Source organism: Mesoplodon mirus, assembly GCF_964341445.2.
Source record: "Mesoplodon mirus genome assembly, chromosome: 7".
Classification (NCBI taxonomy): domain Eukaryota; kingdom Metazoa; phylum Chordata; class Mammalia; order Artiodactyla; family Ziphiidae; genus Mesoplodon; species Mesoplodon mirus.
In genome coordinates, this window is record NC_138983.1 from 70,566,961 (window position 1) to 70,588,065 (window position 21,105).

General features: G+C 38.1%; 1 protein-coding gene across 1 annotated transcript; it reads right to left on the reverse strand.

Moving 5' to 3' along the window:
* Positions 1-1,125: 1,125 nt before the first annotated feature.
* Positions 1,126-18,377, reverse strand: TPH1 (tryptophan hydroxylase 1). Its single transcript, XM_082628940.1, has 10 exons — positions 18,230-18,377; positions 13,643-13,826; positions 11,458-11,558; positions 8,560-8,627; positions 8,218-8,414; positions 5,733-5,868; positions 4,940-5,066; positions 3,136-3,231; positions 2,013-2,146; positions 1,126-1,500 (listed from the first exon to the last, which is right to left on the reverse strand). The coding sequence occupies exons 1-10, from the start codon at positions 18,344-18,346 to the stop codon at positions 1,326-1,328; spliced, it is 1,335 nt and encodes a 444-aa protein (XP_082485066.1). The 5' UTR covers positions 18,347-18,377; the 3' UTR covers positions 1,126-1,325.
* Between the last annotated feature and the right edge of the window lie 2,728 nt (positions 18,378-21,105).

Consider the following 21,105-nt stretch of genomic DNA (forward strand, 5'->3'; position numbering starts at 1 on the left):
GTTACACAACATAGGCCTAATTCATGGGACATCTAGAAGGAAATATCTGGCAGGCAGCTGGATGTAAGAGGCAAAAACTCAAGACAGATGTCAGGGTTAGAATTGCAAATATGGGAGACATACGAAATAAGAAAGTAATGGACATGGATGACATCTCCCGTGAACAGAGAGTAGAGAGAGAAGAGGGCTAAAGACAAACTTGAGGCAAGTCTTCCTTTAGTGGGTGGGGAGAGGAAAGGAGCAAACTGAAGAGACACAAGCCTACTCTGGGGATTCCAGCTTTACTGCTTTATACCAAGCCTGCTCCCTGTACTACACTGCTGACACCACATAAAAGCCAGTGCTTGCAGCCTTCATTATTACAGTGTCAGTCCTAAAATGCTCTTCTTGACTTTTCTTACACCATCTCCTCCCCATTTCCCCACACTCGACTGTCACGCCTGGCCTTCCTATTCATGGTCTCACCTTATACCTTGGAAATAAAGTGCTTGGCACTGCTTTTCCAACTTAAAATTTGCACGCCTCTCATCTGTCTCAGTTTGAACTCTCCCTTTGACAACACTGTCTCCTGCTAACCTGAGGATATTCTCTGGGGCTGCATGTCGGAGTTCAGGGCCTTGTAAGTTCCCTTTGGCCTCTTGAGTAGGACAGATAGTGTAAAACATATGCAATGCCACAGAAAGAAAAGAGTTTCAAAGAGGATGGTCACTCGGGCAGGGGCTCCCTAGTGCCTTCAAAATAAAGTCACAAATTCTTCACCTGAACTTAAGGATTATACTCCAATCAACCTTTTTAGACTTAGATACTCCTTTTACCCTACAAGACACTACACTTGAAAATAGACTATTTGCTCTTTACCAGGTATGTTTCATATGCAAAGGCCTCTTTGCTTTTGCTCAGGCTAGCAGCAGAGACAGATGATCCCCTATTAAATTTGGGCATGTGAATGTGACCAAGCTTGGCACAAATTCAGTTATAAGTAAGCTATTGTAGAAATAAGAGAATCTTAAGTAACAATATGGATCAGCTCCATAATAACCACCAAGGTATTTTAAGTGATCATCAAAGTCATTTTACTCAAGAAGAACTGGGGAAAATAAAATTAGGCTATACTTCACTAAAGCTGTTACCAAAAGAAAAAAAAAAAAAAGTAGTGGCTAGAGTATCCAGGTACACATTTTCAAAGACTAATGGTCCATTAAGGAATGAGAATAGAGAATATTGTTTGGCTGCTGTTCCTCCACAACCAGGTCATCAAGCAAAGCAACAGTTGGCCCACAGGCCTCTGAATGCTCAGATGCTTTCGGGATTAGGACTGGCAACTGTCAGATGCTCAGCTGCCTGCTGACTTTAGCAAGGGCATCACTGACAACATCAAGCTCATGCTGCAGCTCATTCATGGCACTGGTTATGCTCTTGGTGTCCTTCAAGATCTGAATACTCCGTGTATACGGATTATACTTCACTCCAAATGGACGCCTGATTGTTTTGGTAAATTCTCTATTTAAGAAAACAAACATGAGGCAATCAATTTCTAGGGAGAAAATGATAAAAACCAAATACTGTCCGTTAGTCTAAAAATTAACATATCTAAATCTTGTGTATACTTCAAGTCCTTTCTCAAATGCCATTAGGCTTTCCCTGTTCCTCTAGCTGGAATGAATTGCTCCTGAATAAAATGCAGAACAGTGTTTCATCTGTATCTCTTTAAGGCTTCCTAGTTGTTATATAGTAATTTGCATACAGTTTATTTTTCCTATTAGATTATAAACTCTCTGATAGGAAGGAATAGGAAGTAACCAATTTCTCAGTGTATCTGATTCATATTTGCAACACTGAACATCATTATAAACAACACACCCTAAATATTTACTGTGAAAGAGAGATGTGTTACAGGCAAAAGGTGCCTAGTGGGCTTCTAATTATCTAGCTGCTTACTTCTGTGACTTGTTACCATTACTGGATCTATCTTTTGCAGAGAAAAATTAAGGCATGAGGATGATATACTTTACCTCATCTTCTCCTTTGCATCTTCAAAGCTTTCAGATACAAAGTAGACATCCTGAAAAGTTGTGATGAGACATTCCTGTTTGCAGGTAATCTTAGGATCAAAGGGCTTTACTTTGGCATGTCCAGAAAGTGCGTGCTAGAGGATGAAGAGTCAGTGAATCAAAGGATACTATCTATTTTCATGATCACATTCTACACACAACTGCCAGAGCCAGCAAAACAAATGGCTTGCTATTCCCTATAAATGCCCCAAGACCACTGCATATTTCTAGCACTCTTCTCCATTTAGGAGGTACCCAAGGATCTTTATTTATTTATTCCTGCATTATGGCATCTGCTTTCTACCCTGCACTAGTTATTCCTATACATGACTTGTACCCACCAGCAGGTGGTAGGCTCCTTGAGAGAAAGACTGTACCTTGGACAATATTTCATGCACATCCACCACTCAACAAACATAAGTTCATTCCTTTATTGAATAAATAATACACCTCAAAGAATTCCCTAGAAATTACTGAAGTTGTTGCTAGCACACCAAAAATGGTGAGGAAACAGCAAGACTTTGTTTTAAAATACTTTTTTATTTAAAAGATATAATTACATTCTGAATAATTATCTATATCTATTCAGAAAACTTAGGAAACAGAGAAAAATGCCTCTTAGGTAATGTTTACTGTCACCCCAAGTATTTTCCACAGTAAGCTTTTATTGAGATCCAGAAACTAGGGCTTCCCTGGTGGCACAGTGGTTAAGAATCCGCCTGCCAATGCAGCGGTCATGGGTTCAAGCCCTGGTCTGGGAAGATCCCACATGCCGCAGAGCAACTAAGCCCGTACAGCACAACTACTGAGCCTGCACTCTAGAGCCCGCGTGCCACAACTACTAAAGCCCATGCACCTAAAGCCTGTGCTCCACAACAAGAGAAGCCACCACAATGAGAAGCCTGCGTACCACAACAAAGAGTAGCCCCCACTTGCCACAACTAGAGAAAGCCCGCACGCAACAACAAAGACCAAAGGCAGCCAAAAATAATAAAAATAAATAAATTAAAATCCAGAAACTATTTCAGGTCGTGTCAGTTACATTAAGTGAATATGGTTATGTGCAAAGATTTACAGCTCTTACTTTGAGTTCACTGATGGAAGAAAGTAAGCCGGCACCGAAGACTCTTAGCTGCCCCTCTTGTTTACATAGACCAAACTCCACAGTGAAGAAGTAGCACTGCAAAAGGACATCAGTATTACTTTCACGTCCTGAAGGACACAATTTAAAACAAATTACAACTCTTAGTCACTGACCCAAAGTACCCTGGAATAAAATCCAAGACCCCCAGGATAGCTCACAAGTATTTCTACAATCTGGCCTCATTCCAAACCAGACTTCTCAAACTTCTGCTCCCAGAACTCTTATATACTCTTAAAAATTACTGAGGAGGAACTTCCCTGGTGGTCCAGTGGGTAAGACTCCACACTCTCAGTGCAGGGGCCCAGGTTCGATCCCTGGTCGGGGAACTAGATCCTGCATGCATGCCTCAACTAAGAAGTCCGCATGCCGCAACTAAAGAACCCACATGACGAAACAAAGATCCCATGTGTGGCAACTAAGACCCGACACCACCAAAATAAATAAGTAAATAAATAAATAAAATTTAAAAAATTACTGAGGACCCCAAAGACCTTTTGTTTATGTGGGATAGAGCTAGCTATATTTACCATATTAAAAAAGTAAACTGAGAAAAATTTAAATGTTTATTAATTAATGTTAAAATTATAATAAACCATTTTATGGTAACACAAATAACATTTTAATCAAAAGTAACTATATTGTACAAAAACATGGTGAGAAAAGTTGCATTGTTTTATATTGTCACAAATCTTTTTAGTGTCCAGATTGATATTATTTAATGTCTGGCTGGAAAACAGATGGATTCTCACATCTGCTTCTGTATTAAACCTGTCACAATAGGTTGTTTTGGTTCAAGTATGTGGAGAGAAGTCAGCCTCACACAGATAAGTAGTTGGAAGAGGGCTGAATATTGTAATAGCCTTCTCAGATAACTGTGGCTATTCTTCTTTGACACAACATCAAAACTCAACAAGTGGTAGTTTCTTAAAGTACAGCTGTAATGTGGAATCTGAAACCATATCAATGAACTCTGTCTCTCACATTAAAATCCACTCTGCATTTTGAATGGATCTTTTACTCAAGGACCCTGTGGGGTCCCCAAACTACAATTTGAGAGCACTGTTCTAACCATCTAGCCTATTTCACACCACCTTCCCGACCCTCACACACTCTGCTCCAGCTTCTTATCATTTCCTCAGATACACCAAGCACCTCCTGTCTTTCCTTGTGTGCCCTCATCCTGAGATGCTCTTCCTTCTTTTCCTGGCAGGTGAAAACATTACTCATCTTCCCAGGGCTGGTCCAGATGTTCATCTTCCATGAAACCTTCCCCAGGCAGTTCTCTGCACTCCCAGAGCACCCTGCCTGAGCTTCTCTACAGACCTCCTCTCATTCTAATGTAAGTGTCTGTGTATAAGTTCCTTGAAGGTGGGAACCAGGCCTTATTTATCTTTCTATTTCCAGCATGTTTTGTACCTAGTGCTCAAAAATATTTTTAGCATCATTTTTAGGGAACCTATCATTTTTACTAAAAAAAGAAGGTATACCAACTGTTAACATTATTGCATTCTAGTGTTCTCTGTTTCTCTGCCTTTTTTTTTTTAAAGCTCAGGTCTTCTTTGGATAAGCCTTAAATTTTTACATCTTCCTTTAATGTTATTTAAATTATTTAAATTAAATTAAATATGAGCAAAGACAAATTTTCTAATGCTCATCTTGAGTAGGTACTTTTAAACTACACAAATACCCACATCCCACCCCAGTTAAAGATTACTGATCTATACAGCTATTTCCAGATTTATACCGTTGCCAGTTTTTGAACAGCCTCTTCTGAAGCTCCAAGAGAAGCCAGGCCAATTTCTTGGGAGAACTGAGCAAAACTAGGTTCAGCCAAAAGGGGGACATGACCCAAGAGTTCATGGCAGGTATCTCTGAAAAAGAGGTACAAGTTGTCACACTGTGACATTTAACATAAATGCATAATCAACCATTCAATTAAATCAAAACCTGATCTTACTTTTATTCAAATTGATCAGGTGGTATAACTTTGGAAATGGACCACAAAGGACACTATTACAGTAAAGAAACTATTTTGGTTCAAAACCTTGGCCACTCACAAACACACATATGTAAGTTCATACAAATATGCACAGACATCCACATGTCAATCCCCCAACCCCCAAACCAGGTCTCTGATCACCCTTTTCAAAATAGAAACACCCACCCACACACAACTCTGTCCCCTTTCCCTACTTTATTTTTCTCCATGGCACTTATAACCACCTGAGTTTTATATATATATATTTACTTGTTTGTTTATTATCTATATCTCCCATTGGTATATAAGCTCTATGAAGGCAGGAAACTTTGATTTTTTTCAGTCTTACATCCCCTATGCTTAGGACAGCACTTGGCACCTAATAGGTTGTCAATTAACAATGGTAATAATAATGGTTAACATGTACCGAGCATGGAACATGTATTACATGCCAGGCACCATTCAAAATGCTTTACATGTGCTAATTCGCTTGATCCTCACAAAAAATCATGACGTAGGTACCATATTGATGGATGGATGCTGCAGTAGAAGTACTTACGGCTCTGGGGTATAGAGGGGATCTGAACTGTGTCTCACGTACTGTGTGCAGTGAAAAACTCGAAAGGCTAAACCTGATAAGAAATCTCTTGGTGATAAGTAACCAGCCACAGGACGGATGGAAAAACCTGTGCACTCTGCAAAGCAAAGGAGAAAATCTTCACTAGAATAGACTATTTACTGCAACATTTTAATTCTGCCAGTGGCACGAGGTAACACTTTGAGGGAGAACATGAAACTAAAATGTATCATACATGCACTTCAGGGAAGTCATAATTATTAAGCACTAACCATGGCCAGGCAATGGGTTGGATTTTTTACACATCACATCGCCTTTCATATTTACAATATGAGTTAAAGTTTAGTCTCCTCATTGCGACAACTAAAAAACTAAGGCTCAGAGACTCAGTAATGTGCCCACATTACTGAGTCTCACTCAAGGCCACACAGTAGATGATAAAGGTAGGATGAGAACCCAAGCCTTACATTACACCTTGCTGTCTCCCTGAAGGGCTTAGACTATCCCCTAGACAATCTTACTTTTCTTTTTTAAAAAACTCACTAACAAGATCTATTAATTTAGATCAGAACCATTTTTGAAACTACGTCATTTTTAGCCAGTACTATCTCTTGTAGTTTCTTTATGTTATCTAAACTGGATGGTGCTCTTTCATTCCCCAATACCTGAGTCTGCATGCCCACTGTAAAAGTCACCTTCCACTAGGCTGCAGTGGCTCTGGGGACCTCTATAAGCTCTGATCTTGTCCTTCATTTTGAACTCTCACACTCTGATAATTCCAGTTCCACCCCAATGCTTTGTACTTGGATTCTCCCACTCCGATGGGCAAAAGAATTTTTCACAAAGATGGAAATGTTCAACATCTAGCCTATTGCTAGCCACTAGCCACATGTGGCTATTGAGCACTTGAAATGTGGCTAATGTGGCTGGGGAACTGACATTTTGATTTACATTCATTTTTTTTTAACTTTTATTTATTTATTTATTTTTGGTCGCACCACGCAGCATGTGGGATCTCAGTTCCCCAACCAGGGATGGAACCCATGCCCCCTGCATTGGAAGACAGAGTCTTAACCACTGGACCACCGGGAAGTCCCTACATTCATTAATTATTTAAACAACCACGGTTGTCTAGTGGCCACCATATTTGCTAGGGCAGGTAGCCCCTTCCAACTCGCGTTTTGTTTGAACTGTCTTTTAATATTGGTTTCTCTCTTTGACACGTTCCCTTGAAACACCTTTAGCAACAAGCTCTGCAGCCTGCTCAAGCTCCAGACACCAATTGATCAGCTTTCAGTTTCGCATCTATAACAAAATATTTCCTCCAGATCTCATGCAAGTGTGATTTGGTAACAACTTCTGTAGCATATGCTAGTCCATCTTTGTTAAGTCACACAAGGTCATGTGCTTTGGTTCTCTGCCATTCTTAATCACTATTTTTTTTAAATCTAGGTTTTGTAGGAACCACTTACATGAGTTCTTCCCTTGTAAAAACTATATTGCCCTCTCCTGTTTAGTTCTTAATTTTGTGTATAGTGGTTGAGGAATGAGAATTATGGAATTGAATAAATATATATTTTTATAACAGTCTATATAATAAATTCAAAGATAGTAATTTCAGATCATGATGGAAATAAGATAAACTCCCTTTGAATCAAAAACATAATGCCTATTTTTTTCCCTAAGGTTCTAATCTGCTGAGATCAAAGGGGGATATTTATTTTTCTTACATATTGTAGATCCTGGAGATCACTGATCCTTTTACTTCCTATACTAGTGAGAAAAAATAAGGAAGCCTGGACCAAGTAAGCATGATGAACTAAAAGGAGCAAAATTGTCCTTAGTCTTTGTTTATGCTTCTACTAACACATCTTCTTCTTTGGGAAAACAATAGAATCTTAGTGTGGAAAGGGGCTTCAGCGATCATTTACTCCAACCTTCCCGAAGGTGCTTGAATCTCCTCTATCACATCCCTCTAGTGGGTGTGGAACTTTTGCATGAACATCTCCATGGATGTGGAACTAACCATCTCATGAGCCTGTCCCATTTTCAAATGGCTCTTTTAACAGGATCTTCTCCGTTTCGAACTAAAAGTTTGCTGTTTCTATCCAACTGTCCTTTACTTCAGAGCCACATAGGAATCTCTCTATAACATAAGATGACCTTCAAATATTTAAATAAATCTATAAAGTCCCCTAAATTTCCAGGTTAAACACCCTAAGAATCCTTCAAATTTTATTTATATGATACATTTTCCAATCCTCTTACAATTCTGCTCACTTTCCTCTACATTTGCTCCAGGTTATGAATGTCCCTCTTCAAATGTGGTGCCTGGAGAATTGCCAGGACAGAATACAGAAAAATTCTGACCTCCCAAATAACTGGACTTTAGTCCTCTATTAAAAATTCTATTGTGATTGAAATGGAGTTCAATATTCCCCTTACAAAAAATTAATCAGTTCATTACCTTTTAAAAAGTTTGAGACATCTTCCAATTGTGGGATATTATCTTCTCGGTATCCACAGTATTTAGAAAGCAAAGGTAAGTTTTTGAGATACTCTCTGCAGGCATGGGTTGGGTAAAGTTTGTTGAGCTCTCGGAACACAGTTCCCCAGGTCTTAATCTCCTCTTCAGTAAATTCAACATTAGGAATGGGGTCTCCACTAATGAGATAAAGAGAAGTTATCTTGAATTAGCATCCAATAAACAGTAGCACGTATCTTGTTTTCTATTTACTATATAGGCATAATTTACTCCATTTATTTCATTAGTTCAAAGTTGAATAAGTTATTTTTATAGTACACTTACTGTTTATAGTTCATAGCCAAGTCTGCAAAATACTTTCGTCTTTTACGATAGACATTGTCTTTGAAGCCCTGATAATTAAAGAAAAGTTTTTAAATATGCATACTAAAAAATACTTAACAAATGATTTAGAAAACATTTCATTATTATTCAAGTGGCTATATTGAAGGGCTATATAACTGTTATTTTGAGCAAGCACTGTTTAGAAATTTATGATCATTTTTATTTTAAAGTCAACATTATATGACAGATTCATATGATAGTGGCTGCAAAGATAAAAGATACTATAGATACAAAAATACTACAGTAGCTACAAAAATAAAATAGTTTGAGGAAAAAGAAAAGTACCACCCTAGTTAAAATACATGGCTCTTTTCCAAGGGTGAGTTTTTTCTTAATCATTTGACTACATCTTCAGTTATATTTTCCTGTAATTAATAACAAAGTAGTAATTACTAATATGTGAAACCATGGCAACTGAATCTAGCCTCAGATTTTATTGCAAAATGCAGACATATTAATCATTTGTAGAAGCAAATAATGATAAAAAGATAGACAAAATAGTAACATTAGAATTTATACCTATGAAAAATATTTAAGAAAAAAATAGACAAAATAAGGCATCAAAAAGCAAATCTTAGGAGGAAATAGCCAATAATACAAAATAGGAAAGAAGGGGAGGACACCTGAAAGCAAAGAATGAGACGTGTGTGTTTAACACAGATTTACAAGTCCCTACTATGCACCTGGCCTTGTGCTGAAATTCAGAGAAACAGCACAATCTGGGTCTTCAAGGAGTTTACTTTAACCAATTATTTTGAAACAATATGGTAAATGCCTTATTACAGACAGGCACAAAATACCACTTGAACTCAAAAAGAAACTCATAATCCAGAGTATGCGAAGAGGGTAGTGGGGGTCAGGAAAGGGTTCCTAGCAATGACTCCTAAGCTAAAAGAGGAGTGGAGAGAGCCAGGTGGAGGAGGACAGAAAGCACAGCACCAAGGACAGCGCAGAAATGAAAAACAGCATGTTGCGCCTAAGAAAACACAGGTAATCCAATGTTGCTGGAGCCTGGAGAGTGAGGTGGAGCATGGTGAAGACTAGTTACGGGTCTGCTAGTAAAGGTCTGTTTGAGAGCTTGGATTTTAGTCTTGGGGTAATTGGAAGCCATTGGTTTTTTTTTTTTTTAAATAACAGCTTTATCAAGATATAACTCACATACCTTAAAACTGACATTTTAAAGTGTACAATTTAGGGGGGTTTAGGATATTCACAGTGTTGTGCAACCACCTCCACCATAATTTCAGAACATTTTATCACACTGAAAAAAAACACCCTACTCATTTGCAGTCTATCCTCATTTTCCCTCACCCCCAGCCCTGGCAACCAGTAATCTACTTCCTGTTGCTATGAATTTGCCGGTTCTGGATATTTCATGTAAAAGAAATCACACAATGTATGGTCTTTAGTGACTGGCTTCTTTCACTATCACAGTGTTTTCAAGGTTCACCCCTGTTGTAGCATGTTGAGTAATTCATGGTTTTTTTATGGCCATTAATATTCCATGTTGGGGACATACCATGCTTTACTTATCCATTCACCAGTGGATGGATATTTGGGTTGTTTCCACTTTTTTGCTACTATGAATAATGCTTCTATGAACATTTGTGTACAAGTTTTTGCATAGACTTATGTTTTCAATTCTCCTAGATCTGTACGGAGGTACCATTGGTGATTTTTAGGCACAAGAGGGATAACGGTCACACTGAGGCTTTAGATCGTTCTAGTGACTATGAGGACAGGTTTGAGGTGGCAAGGCTGGAGGCAGGAAGACCAGTTAAGGGATGTGGTAGTAAGAATAAACAAGGAACAAGGAGGTGAAAATCAGGACTTGGTAGTAGATCAGTAAAACTCATTTACACACCTTTCCATAAACACACCCCAGATTTTCTTGCCTCTGAAACTTTGCTCATTTTGCAATGAACTGTCCTTCCTCTCCATCCCTTTCCTGCCAAAATTCTTTAAGGCCAAGTTAACAAGGTTGCCTTTCTCTGACCTCTTCAGCTAGAAGAGTTTACTCTCTTGTGTATATCTCAAAGCAGTCTGTTCATGCCACTTAGCACACTTTTCATATTTAAATCTTGTATGTGTGTTTATATATATATGTGTGTGTGTGCTTTACTTTTTCAACTTGACTGGAAGCTCCCAGAGGGCAGGTACAGCAAATTATTAATTCCAATACTTACTCAATAAGATATTATAGAATAAATGGATGGATCGGCTGGGGGTTGTCTAAGGCAGTATACGGTCACATTCACACAGCTAATAAGTGGTAGAAGCTAGAATAAATCCCTGGTCTGTGCAACTCTACTGCTGACTCTCTTCTCTCCTCCCCTCCTAGGATCCTAGAGCTCCATAAGTCCTAATGCTCTAGACTTACTAATTCTCCAACTCATGCCTGTACTGTATCCCATATGATTTTCCAAGGAAACAGCTTCCTAATTCATCAACTGCATAATAAACCAATTATGCTGGGCAGTGTGGGTGATGATTTTCCCCTTCCTATCTTTACTCCCCTCTCCAATAGCCCATGCCCATTTTGATAGAAACCGACTGCAGATACGGTGTTCATTGTAGTGTAATTCTTGGAATAGCTCTTAGTGATAAGAATTCCAGGCATGACACAGATGTTTTGGAGCCAATGAAATTGGATGCTCTTCAGTCACTTGGTTTCAAGTCCACCAACATGAAGGACTAATAACACTTCCTGAAACCCAGATTAATCAAGATCCTATTTAGTCTAGAATAAGCACTTTCTCCAGAAAAGAAAAATAATACCCTTAATTTTTTAGTTTGCTTTAAATTATTTTCATGAAAATATTTATTTAAAATATTTACAGGATGGTCAGCATCCAGTTCGGATCCATACATCAGAACTCTGTTAGCACAATGGTCCAGGTCAGAAATCTTCTTTGGAAACCAAGGAACAGTTTCCATACCTGAAAAATACAAAAAACACTAACAGTTGAAGAGACCATCTTAAATTAGGCAATAAAGAAGAAGAAATTAAGAAAGTCATAAATGCATTTGAATGAGATTTTTAATTTTAGCTTGTACATTGAGGCACAATGTATACAAGTAAATTGGTCTAGTTTTAATAAGTAAATTTTATTCAAAGTTTTTGAGTTTAAAAATATTTTAAGCCTTAATTTCCTAAGCATTGCAGAAATGATGTACTTTAGTAATAGACCAAAAGTTCAAAAAAATTTAAGCTACATATTTAGCTAGCCTTAAAAAGTAAGGCTAATTTTAAATTAGCAAATTTAAATAAAACTCTGAATGTTTATTTTTGTTGATTAAAAGGATCTTAGAGATCATTTATGTCTTTGCCACTTTGATCTTCTCACTATCCCTCATACATACACGCTCTCCTAAAACTCTGAGTTTTTGTGAATGCTGGTCTTCTCCCTGGAATACCTATCTCATCCCACATCCTGCTGCACCTCATCCTTCTGTTTTCCTGAGAATATCCTTCTCCTTCAGGACCCAAATCAAATGAGCCTTCCCTGACCCTGTAGGTGGCGCTAATTCTCTATCATCTGGGTTCCCAAGACTATGACTCCAATTCTCTGAAAGCTTTTACTATGTTTTACTATAATGTATCTGCATATGGCTGTCTTACAGAAAAGAATGGGAACGACTCCAGGGTAGGACTATTTCTTTTTATATCCCCATTTCTTAGTAGAAATATCTGATACAAGTTGGTGTTCCCTAAAGATCAGCTGAACCATTTAGACTCTATAAATAAACTCTTCATTTGCCAGAGAGGTGAAGTAACTTATCCAAGATCATTCATCTCTAATGGAACAGAGAGGACTAGGACTCAATTCTTCTTGCTCCAGTTTCATGCTGTAACATACCCAGAAGTGATATTCAAGAGATTCAGCAACAAAACAACAGGGGCACCAATCACTCAAAATAGACACAAGCAGAGTCCCAGGCTCCTGCTCTACCAGGTGTTAATCTTTTAGTTGTTTGTGGTGGGCACAGGACTCCTAGGGGAGAACTGGGGGCACATAGGCTTCAGGCATGGTGAGGAGCACTTAAGGGACTCAGGAGAAAAGCTATCTGCCAGCCAGACATGGACGTAGAATCTTGATATTTTAATACCTTATACAGCCATATGAATACATAACAGATGAATATCAGCCCTGATTACACCCAAATATTGTGACATAATCTGAAGGGATTATTTTAAATTGAGTACCATATATAAAATGTGACTGGGCTTCCCTGGTGGCGCAGTGGTTGAGAGTCCGCCTGCTGATGCAGGGGACACGGGTTCGTGCCCCGGTCCGGGAAGATCCCACATGCCGCGGAGCGGCTGGGCCCGTGAGCCATGGCCGCTGAGCCTGCGCGTCCGGAGCCTGTGCTCCGCAACGGGAGAGGCCACAACAGTGAGAGGCCCGTGTACCGCAAAAAAAAAAAAAAATGTGACTGATTTATCCATTTGTCTCTTGCCCCAAGTAAACTGCAAGGATTTTTTCACAGTAGAAGATTTTAGATTATCTCTGTGCTGCCTGAGTATCTGAAAACTTAGAAGCTTTCCATTTGGTTTTGGTGGAAGTGAGGACAAGGAAGAATATTGTATTTCATATATAGAGTATTTCACATTGTAGTTGTCAGTAATTGTCAACATTCTCAACAAATTCATATTCACTTAATATCTGCTAGGTATTTGCCCTGTAAGTTACTAAGTGCTCAGGGATTGTGAATTGGAGGTTTGTGAAATCAAGAAATGCCTGATGATTTGGAAACTGAGATAACAATGGATTTCTAACTATTCTAAATTCTTTCTTGTACTCAAGTTTTCCTTTTCACTTCTCTCGCCCTTGATAAAATGTTGCTTTATAATTTTTCTTTAGCATTTTGAGCAATTACATTTTGTATCTTCTTCATTATCAGATTGTAAGCAATTTGAATAGTATTTTATTTTTACTTTCATGCCTTCAAGCTAAACATAAGATAGGACACACACTATGCATTTAATCTTCTGAGTAGTATTTTCACTTTTCAAACTTACCATCTTCCTTCACAGTAAAATTATCTGGTAGATTCACAGAGAGAACATTAGTATGAGACTTCAACAGATGAAAAATATCATTCAATTGTTCTCTATTGATATCACAATCAACAAAAATCTCAAACTCTGAGTTTCTTCTCTTTGATCTTCGGGACTCAATATGTAATAGGTTCACATGCTTCTCCTGTGGAAAGCAAAGGATGAAGATTATACATGACTGCCTCAAATGGGTATAGTCTCTGAGCAGATTACTTCCATTACCACTAAAAATCAGTCTCATCACTTGTCATAATAGCCAAAGGGAAAAAAGGCTGTTTTTAGTGCCATCAACAGCAAAGTAATTCCCCCTAAATATTAGGTACTATTCAAAAAAAGTTTGAAAAATTCATCACACCCTCCAGAATCTAATTAAATTAACACCCAGTAGGAAGTCCCTCAGATTGCCAGAACTGATTGGCCTTCAAATCACAAGACTTAGTCTCCTAGATAAAAAGAACCCTTTGAAAATTCTCACAAATAAAGGCTAGGTTTTTTTTTTAAGTGATCTAGTGTTAGTCCTTTAAAAAGAAAAGTCTCCTTTGCAATAATGCATTTAATACAATTAGATGAACAGCTTGAACATGGAATATTTAATACCTCCAATATCTTAAGCTACAAACTCAGTAACCAGCTGAATCAGATTGCTGCTTCTGATCTCTTCACGTGCCAGCCTGAGCTGTGGGGTGCCATATGTGTAAACCTGTGGGGGGAAGGCATCTTCTCTTACCAATCTGGGTGCTGAGGAAAAGCCCTGGTGACATAATCATGAAACATAAGAACCAGCCACCCAACAGTTTTCTTCATCTAAAATACGAGAAAGTTAGAGTAGATGATCTCCAATACTAACCAGCTGAATCTAAATTAACTTAGTGAACACCTGCGTAGCCAAGTAATGGCTGTGAAGCATACAAAGAAGGGCAAGACGTACAAGGAGTTTACAATCTAGTTGACTAACACATGAAAGACTAAGAGAAAATACAAATAGTGAGTGTTCAGGCGCAGAAGATGTTCAGAAACGGAAAAAAACATCAGGAGTTTGAGAAGGTAGAAGGTTCTAGGAGCAGACAGGAGCTGAGACGAGTCTTCCGGACGCGCAGGCTCAGCGGCCATGGTTCATGGGCCCAGCTGCTCCACACATATGGGATCTTCCCGGACCGGAGCATGAACCCATGTCCCCTGCATCGGCAGGTGGACTCTCAACCACTGCGCCACCAGGGAAACCCTGAGATGAGTCTTAAAAAAATAGATAGAATAGGAAGACAGAAGGGAAGAAGTAAGATTCCAAACAGGAGGTACTTGTATGAGCAAAGGTAGGGATGAGATAATTATCAGGGAACATTAACTGATAAATAAGAAAGGAGAGTGAATGTCAGGGATGTTGGGAAATTGGAATAGGCAGGGTTTATCCTGGAATGTAGAATCTATCATGGCATCAATACAAGAGAGTCAGTTACAAAATATATTGGAATTGATCAGGAGTAAAGGAGAGTTTTATTGAATCTATTTCTTATGAATTTTTAGAATAAGAGTACATTCATAAATATTTTTCGAATGATGACTTGAATAAATATAAAGCTATAAATTATGTTTTTGGAGTAAAATACATAAAATGTCAATTCTTCCTAAAGTAATCTAAAATTGAGTGCTATCAAAATGAAAAACTTGATGGAATCTGGTGAGGAAATGTAACTAAATAACTTAAAAGTTATTTCGTTCTTTTCTTCTTACATGGAAGAAAAGTTTAGTCAAGAAGGTCTAGGAAAATTCAGGTGGAGTTAAAGTAATAAGTGAGACATTCCTTATCAGATATTTCAATTACAGCAACAGAGGCACAGAGAGGTTAAGCAGTTTGCCCAAATGCACACAGTTAATCAGTGTAAGAGCTGGAATTCAAACTCAGGCTGTCTAGCTCCACAGTCTATGCCCTTAAAAACTATGTTGTAATCCTGCTGTACAAGAAAAGAAGAGTCAGAATAATGGATAATATGGTTCTTCTTTGAACAAGATTTACATCATCTTTATAATGAAAACACTGAAGACTGATAAAGCCAAAAACTGGGGCATAACTACGTTGTGAAGATGGGGGGAAGGGAAGTTGAGGGGCCGCTGGAAAGGGAGCTGTGCCAAGGAAGCTAACTCTTCACTTCCGCTGGAGAAAATCAATAGGTAATATCTACAAACGGAAAAAACAAGGAATAGCAGCAGAATAAGCATATTGTTTATAAATATGGACGCTACTATGAGAAAATATAGTTTAAAGCGTTGAAGATGGTTGCCCCCTATGGGCAGAGGATGAGTAAAAATAGGTGGATTCACACCCACAACACCACTGCAGCAGTCAGAAGAACGAATGAGATGGATATGTAGCAGCACGGGTAGGTCTTCAAAACACAGTGCTGAGTAAAAGAAAAAGTGTATGTACAATAACATTTATAAAAATTACCAGTCCATGCACATGCAAAAACTCAACATAGATTCTAAGTAACATAAAAAACACTTCAGTGTGTACATCAAACGTATCAGAGCAATTGTCTCTCAGAAGAGAGAAATGGAGATGGAATAAAACAGGAGGAGTCTGTATACATCAGTGTTGACAGTGTCCACGAGCCTTAAGGAGTGTGATTAGCCCTACCCTCTGCACCTAGGTCAACATAAAAATTAAATGGAATTTAGGAATGAAGAGAGATGAAGCAGAAGACTGCTATTTTCTTTATAAGCTTTATAGTGTGGGGTTGACTTTTTAAACCATGCACAAGTATTATTTGATTAAAGACAAAATAAAAAAGAAAGTTGATGGAAGAAATATAGGTATACTATTTAAAGACTCCAAAGTAATCAAAAGAAGAGCTTGCAGTTATCACGTAATTATCAAATATGGGGAGGAGAAGGAGGAAGAAGGGACGCAAGTGTCAGTATCAGTATCATTCACAATAGAGAGTAAATAAATATGTAAATTGATGATAACTCAGAGAGAGATCAGGACAATATCTAGACATTATAAATTCACCGCTAAAAGAACTAAAGAACAGAAATAGTTAAAAGAGATGGCCTCTAGGGAGTGGAACTGAGGTGCTGGGTAAAAAACTGGTGCTTTTTATCACAAACTCTTCTAGACTATTTGTTATATTTAGAATTTTAAATTCTTTGAAATATTATTTTCAAACGGCTATTTAATAGTATATCATATGGATATAAATCTGATTTCTAAATAGGTAACATTTATTGATAATTTACTTTGAACTATCCTAAGCACTTGAAATATATTAATTTTATTAGTTCTCACAGTGACCCTGTGAGGTAGGTAGGGTTCTCATTTTATAGATGCTAAGATGAAGCGCAGAGAATTTGCCCACCATCACACAGCCAATAAGTGACAGAGCAAGGATTTGAACTCAGGTGGCCTGCCTTCAGAGCCTACCTACAAGCTTAATACCAATGATGTTCTAGTAGTGTAATTTAACCTGTCCCATACCTTAGGACAAGTAGTTTGTTTATAATTTTTTAATTCCTATAAATAAATCTTTGTGTCTCTTAAACTGGGTTAGGTCTCCCAGTTCAATGCTATCATAGTACCTGGTACTTCTCTTTCAGGTCAGTTTACACACATGTAATCATTTGTTTACTGAAATTATTTGTTTAGTGTCTGTCTTCTCCACTAGATTATACACAACTGTGAGGGCTGGAACTGTGTCTGCTTTGTTAGGGTACACACCTTCATATCTAGCAGGACGTGCTGCACTTAGTAAGTACTCAGTAAAAATTCCTGTTCTAACTGACTGACCCTGATTTCCTTAGGATAGATTTATGGAAGTAAAATTACTGGGTCAAAATATGTGAACACTTTAAGACTCAAAATACATATTATCAGATTGTTTCCCTACACATCACATCAATTTTCCCTCACACCAAAGGTGTATTTAAGTGCCAAATGCATTGAAGCTTTGACAGTAGGGAGTAGTATAATGTAGAATCTTTGTTATTTTGCTATATAAAAAATAGCTTTTAATATATTCATGGGGGCTTCCCTGGTGGCGCAGTGGTTGAGAGTCCGCCTGCCGATGCAGGGGACACGGGTTCGTGCCCCGATCCCGGAAGATCCCACATGCCGCGGAGCGGCTGGGCCCGCGAGCCATGGCCACGGAGCCTGTGTGTCCGGAGCCTGTGCTCCGCAACGGGAGAGGCCACAGCAGTGAGAGGCCTGCGTACAGCAAAAAAAAAAAAAAAAAAAAAAAAAAAAATATATATATATATTCATGTATCATTAAATAATATCATTAAAATTTCAATATTTCAGTTAATTAAAATAAAATTAAAAATTGTTTCTTCAAAATCCGTAAAGTGAGTCTTTCCTCCCCCATTTCTTTATTAGTTATTTGTACCTCCTCTTCTATAAATTGTTTGTATCCTTTGCTCATTTGATAGACTCGAGCAGTATTTTAGAAATTTAAGTGTTTAAAACATTTCTGTAGTCCACCTCTGAAGAATTTACAAATAATCTTACAGACCCATTTTATAAGAGTTTTATGCAGAAATACAGAGACTGCTTACCTGGAAGATTTTCAGTGCTTTTATAAGTCCTCCAACTTCATTCTTTAAGGAAAAAATGAGAGTTGCTCTTCCCTTTTCTATGGAATGATCTTTGTTTTCCTTATTGTCTTCAATCATGATGAATTTGGTGTACGTCTCTAAAAATAAAGTATGAAAATAGAGAGAAAGTTCTAAAAAAAAGTTGTACAATGCAGACAATATTTGGTAGCATAGATAATATTTGAAACTCAGACAATATCTGATAACATTAACCAAGTTTTAGTTTCCTCACCTGTAAAACATGGATGTACATATATACTTTGCAAAACTGTAATGAGACGACAATAAGCTAAACATTGCCTAGCATAGTGCCTAGAATATAAAAGATATACAATACATGTTAGTAATTTTCTTTTTTTTCTAATCCAATCCTTTCAGGGCATGACTCAAGCCCATGGGTTTCTTGTAGTCTTCCTGTTGTGGCCTGAACTGGGCACTCTTTCTCTATGAAAGCCTACCTCCTCTCCCCTTACAATTTTAGCACTTTATTGTACTGGGTCTTATTGTAGTTTCAGATGTACAACATAGTGATTCAATATTTTTATAGATTATATTCCATTTAAAGTTATTATAAAATATTGGCTATATTCCCTGTGCTGTACAATATAATCCTTGTAGCTTATCCATTTTATACATAGTAATTTGTACCTCTTAATCGCTTACCCTTATTTTGCCCCTTCATCCTCCTCTCTCCCCACTGGTAACCACCAGTTTGTTTTCTGTACCTGTAAGTCTGATTCTTCTTGTTATATTCATTCACTTGTTTCATTTTTTAGATTCCACATATAAGTGATAACATACAGCATTTGTCTTTCTCTGTCTGACTTATTTCACAAAGCATAATACCCTCTGGGTCCATCCATGTTGTTATAAATGGCAGAATTTCATTCTTTTTTTTTTCATCCTTTTTTTATGGCTGTGTGATATTCCATTGTATGTGTGTGTGTATATATATGTATGCATATATATGCATGTATACATACACACCACATTTTCTTTATCCATTCATCTGTTGATGGACACTTAGGTTGCTTCCATATCTTGGCTATTAAAAATAATATGAACATTGGGATGCATGTGTCTTTTTGAATTAGTGTTTTCACTTTCTTTGGGTATAAACCCAAGAGGAATTTCTGGATCATATGGTAAGTCTATTTTTAGTTTTTTGAGGAACATCCATACTGTTTTCCATAGTGGCTGCACCACTTTACATTCCCACCAACAGTGCAGGAGTGTTACCTTTTCTCCACATCCTTGCCATTTGTTCATTGTGTTTATACTGGGTCTTGAATGGCTTCCTCAAATGTGTCACTCATATATGTGACATGTCTTCTAACAAGACAGCAAGCTTCTTCAGAACAGGGAGAAGGCCTCCTATTTCATTTGTAAATTTAAGAGCCTGGACAGCTCTGGACACAGGTGGACTAGAAGAATAGCTGCTAGCCCAGAGAATTCTGGTTCCATATAAGTATCTACTTTCTCTCTGACTGTGGAATCCCCTAGGCCATTGACCCTGAAGCCTTTTTAGTATTGGCCTACAAGTGCCAAGTGTGTGTGTGTGTGTGTGTGTGTGTTGGGGGAAGTGAGGATTTTTTTCCTTTTTTAAATTTTTTATTTATTTTTTTATTGGAGTATAATTGCTTTACAATGTTGTGTTAGTTTCTGCTGTACAGTGAAATGAATCAGCTATATGTATACATCTATCCCCTCCCTCTTGGACCTCCCTCCCCACCCCCATCCCACCCATCTAGGTCCTCACAGAGCACTGAGCTGAGCTCCCTGTGCTATACAGCAGGTTCCCACTAGCTATCTATTTTACATGTGGTACTATATTTATGTCAAACCTAATCTCCCAATTCATCCCACCCTCTCCTTCTCCCATGTCCACACGTCTGTTCTCTATGTCTTCATTTCTATTCCTGCCCTGCAAATAGATTCATCTGTACCATTTTTCTAAATTCCACATATATGCATTAATATACGATGTTTATTTTTCTCTTTCTGACTTACTTCACTCTATATGACAGACTCTACGTCCACCCACATCTCTACAACTGACCCAGTTTTGTTCCTCTTTATGGCTGGGTAATATTCCCTTATACATATGTACCATATCTTCTTTATAGGGGAGGTGAAGATATTGTGGGGGATAGATGTAGGGTACGGTAACTTTGTACTGGTGACTCTCAATTGAGAAATAGACACTTGAGAAGTAAGATTTGGATTAATAAATGGAAACAGCATATTGAAGATTTATGGTTATTAGTTTTCTTTGGGTTATTAATTCTCCCTAATTGCCCAGTTTCATGTTGTTGTTCTAGTGGAGTTAACCTTTAACAACTTAAATTGACATAACCGATCTCACTGCCTTTCACCTGCTCTCATGCGTTGATCCAAGCCTGTAGAGCAGGTATAGTAGGATGGCGAGGGCTTGAAGCCAGATAGACTGTGTTCCAGTCCCCCGCAGTTCAAATTTCCCTTACTCGTGGAAGCCTTCCATGACGCCCCCAAGTCAACCCCTAGTGTTGGTTCTCATGGCACCAGATACTTCCCATTCATAACAGCAGTCGCAGGTGCAGCTGTAGCTCTGTATATGGTTGTGTCTGTCTCTTCAACTAGCCTGTGTGCTCTGTGGGGGCAGAGATCACGTATGCTTTTATGCACCATTGTGAGTACCTAGCACAGTCTCTGCACATAACAGGGAGTGGATCGATGTCACTGAATGAATAAATGAAGGAAAGATTGATTACAGACATGGTCCCTACCCTCAGGGAACTAAAAGTCTCATAGAAAGAGAATGAAGGAGAAGCATTGTAACAGGGAACACAGATGGTGGC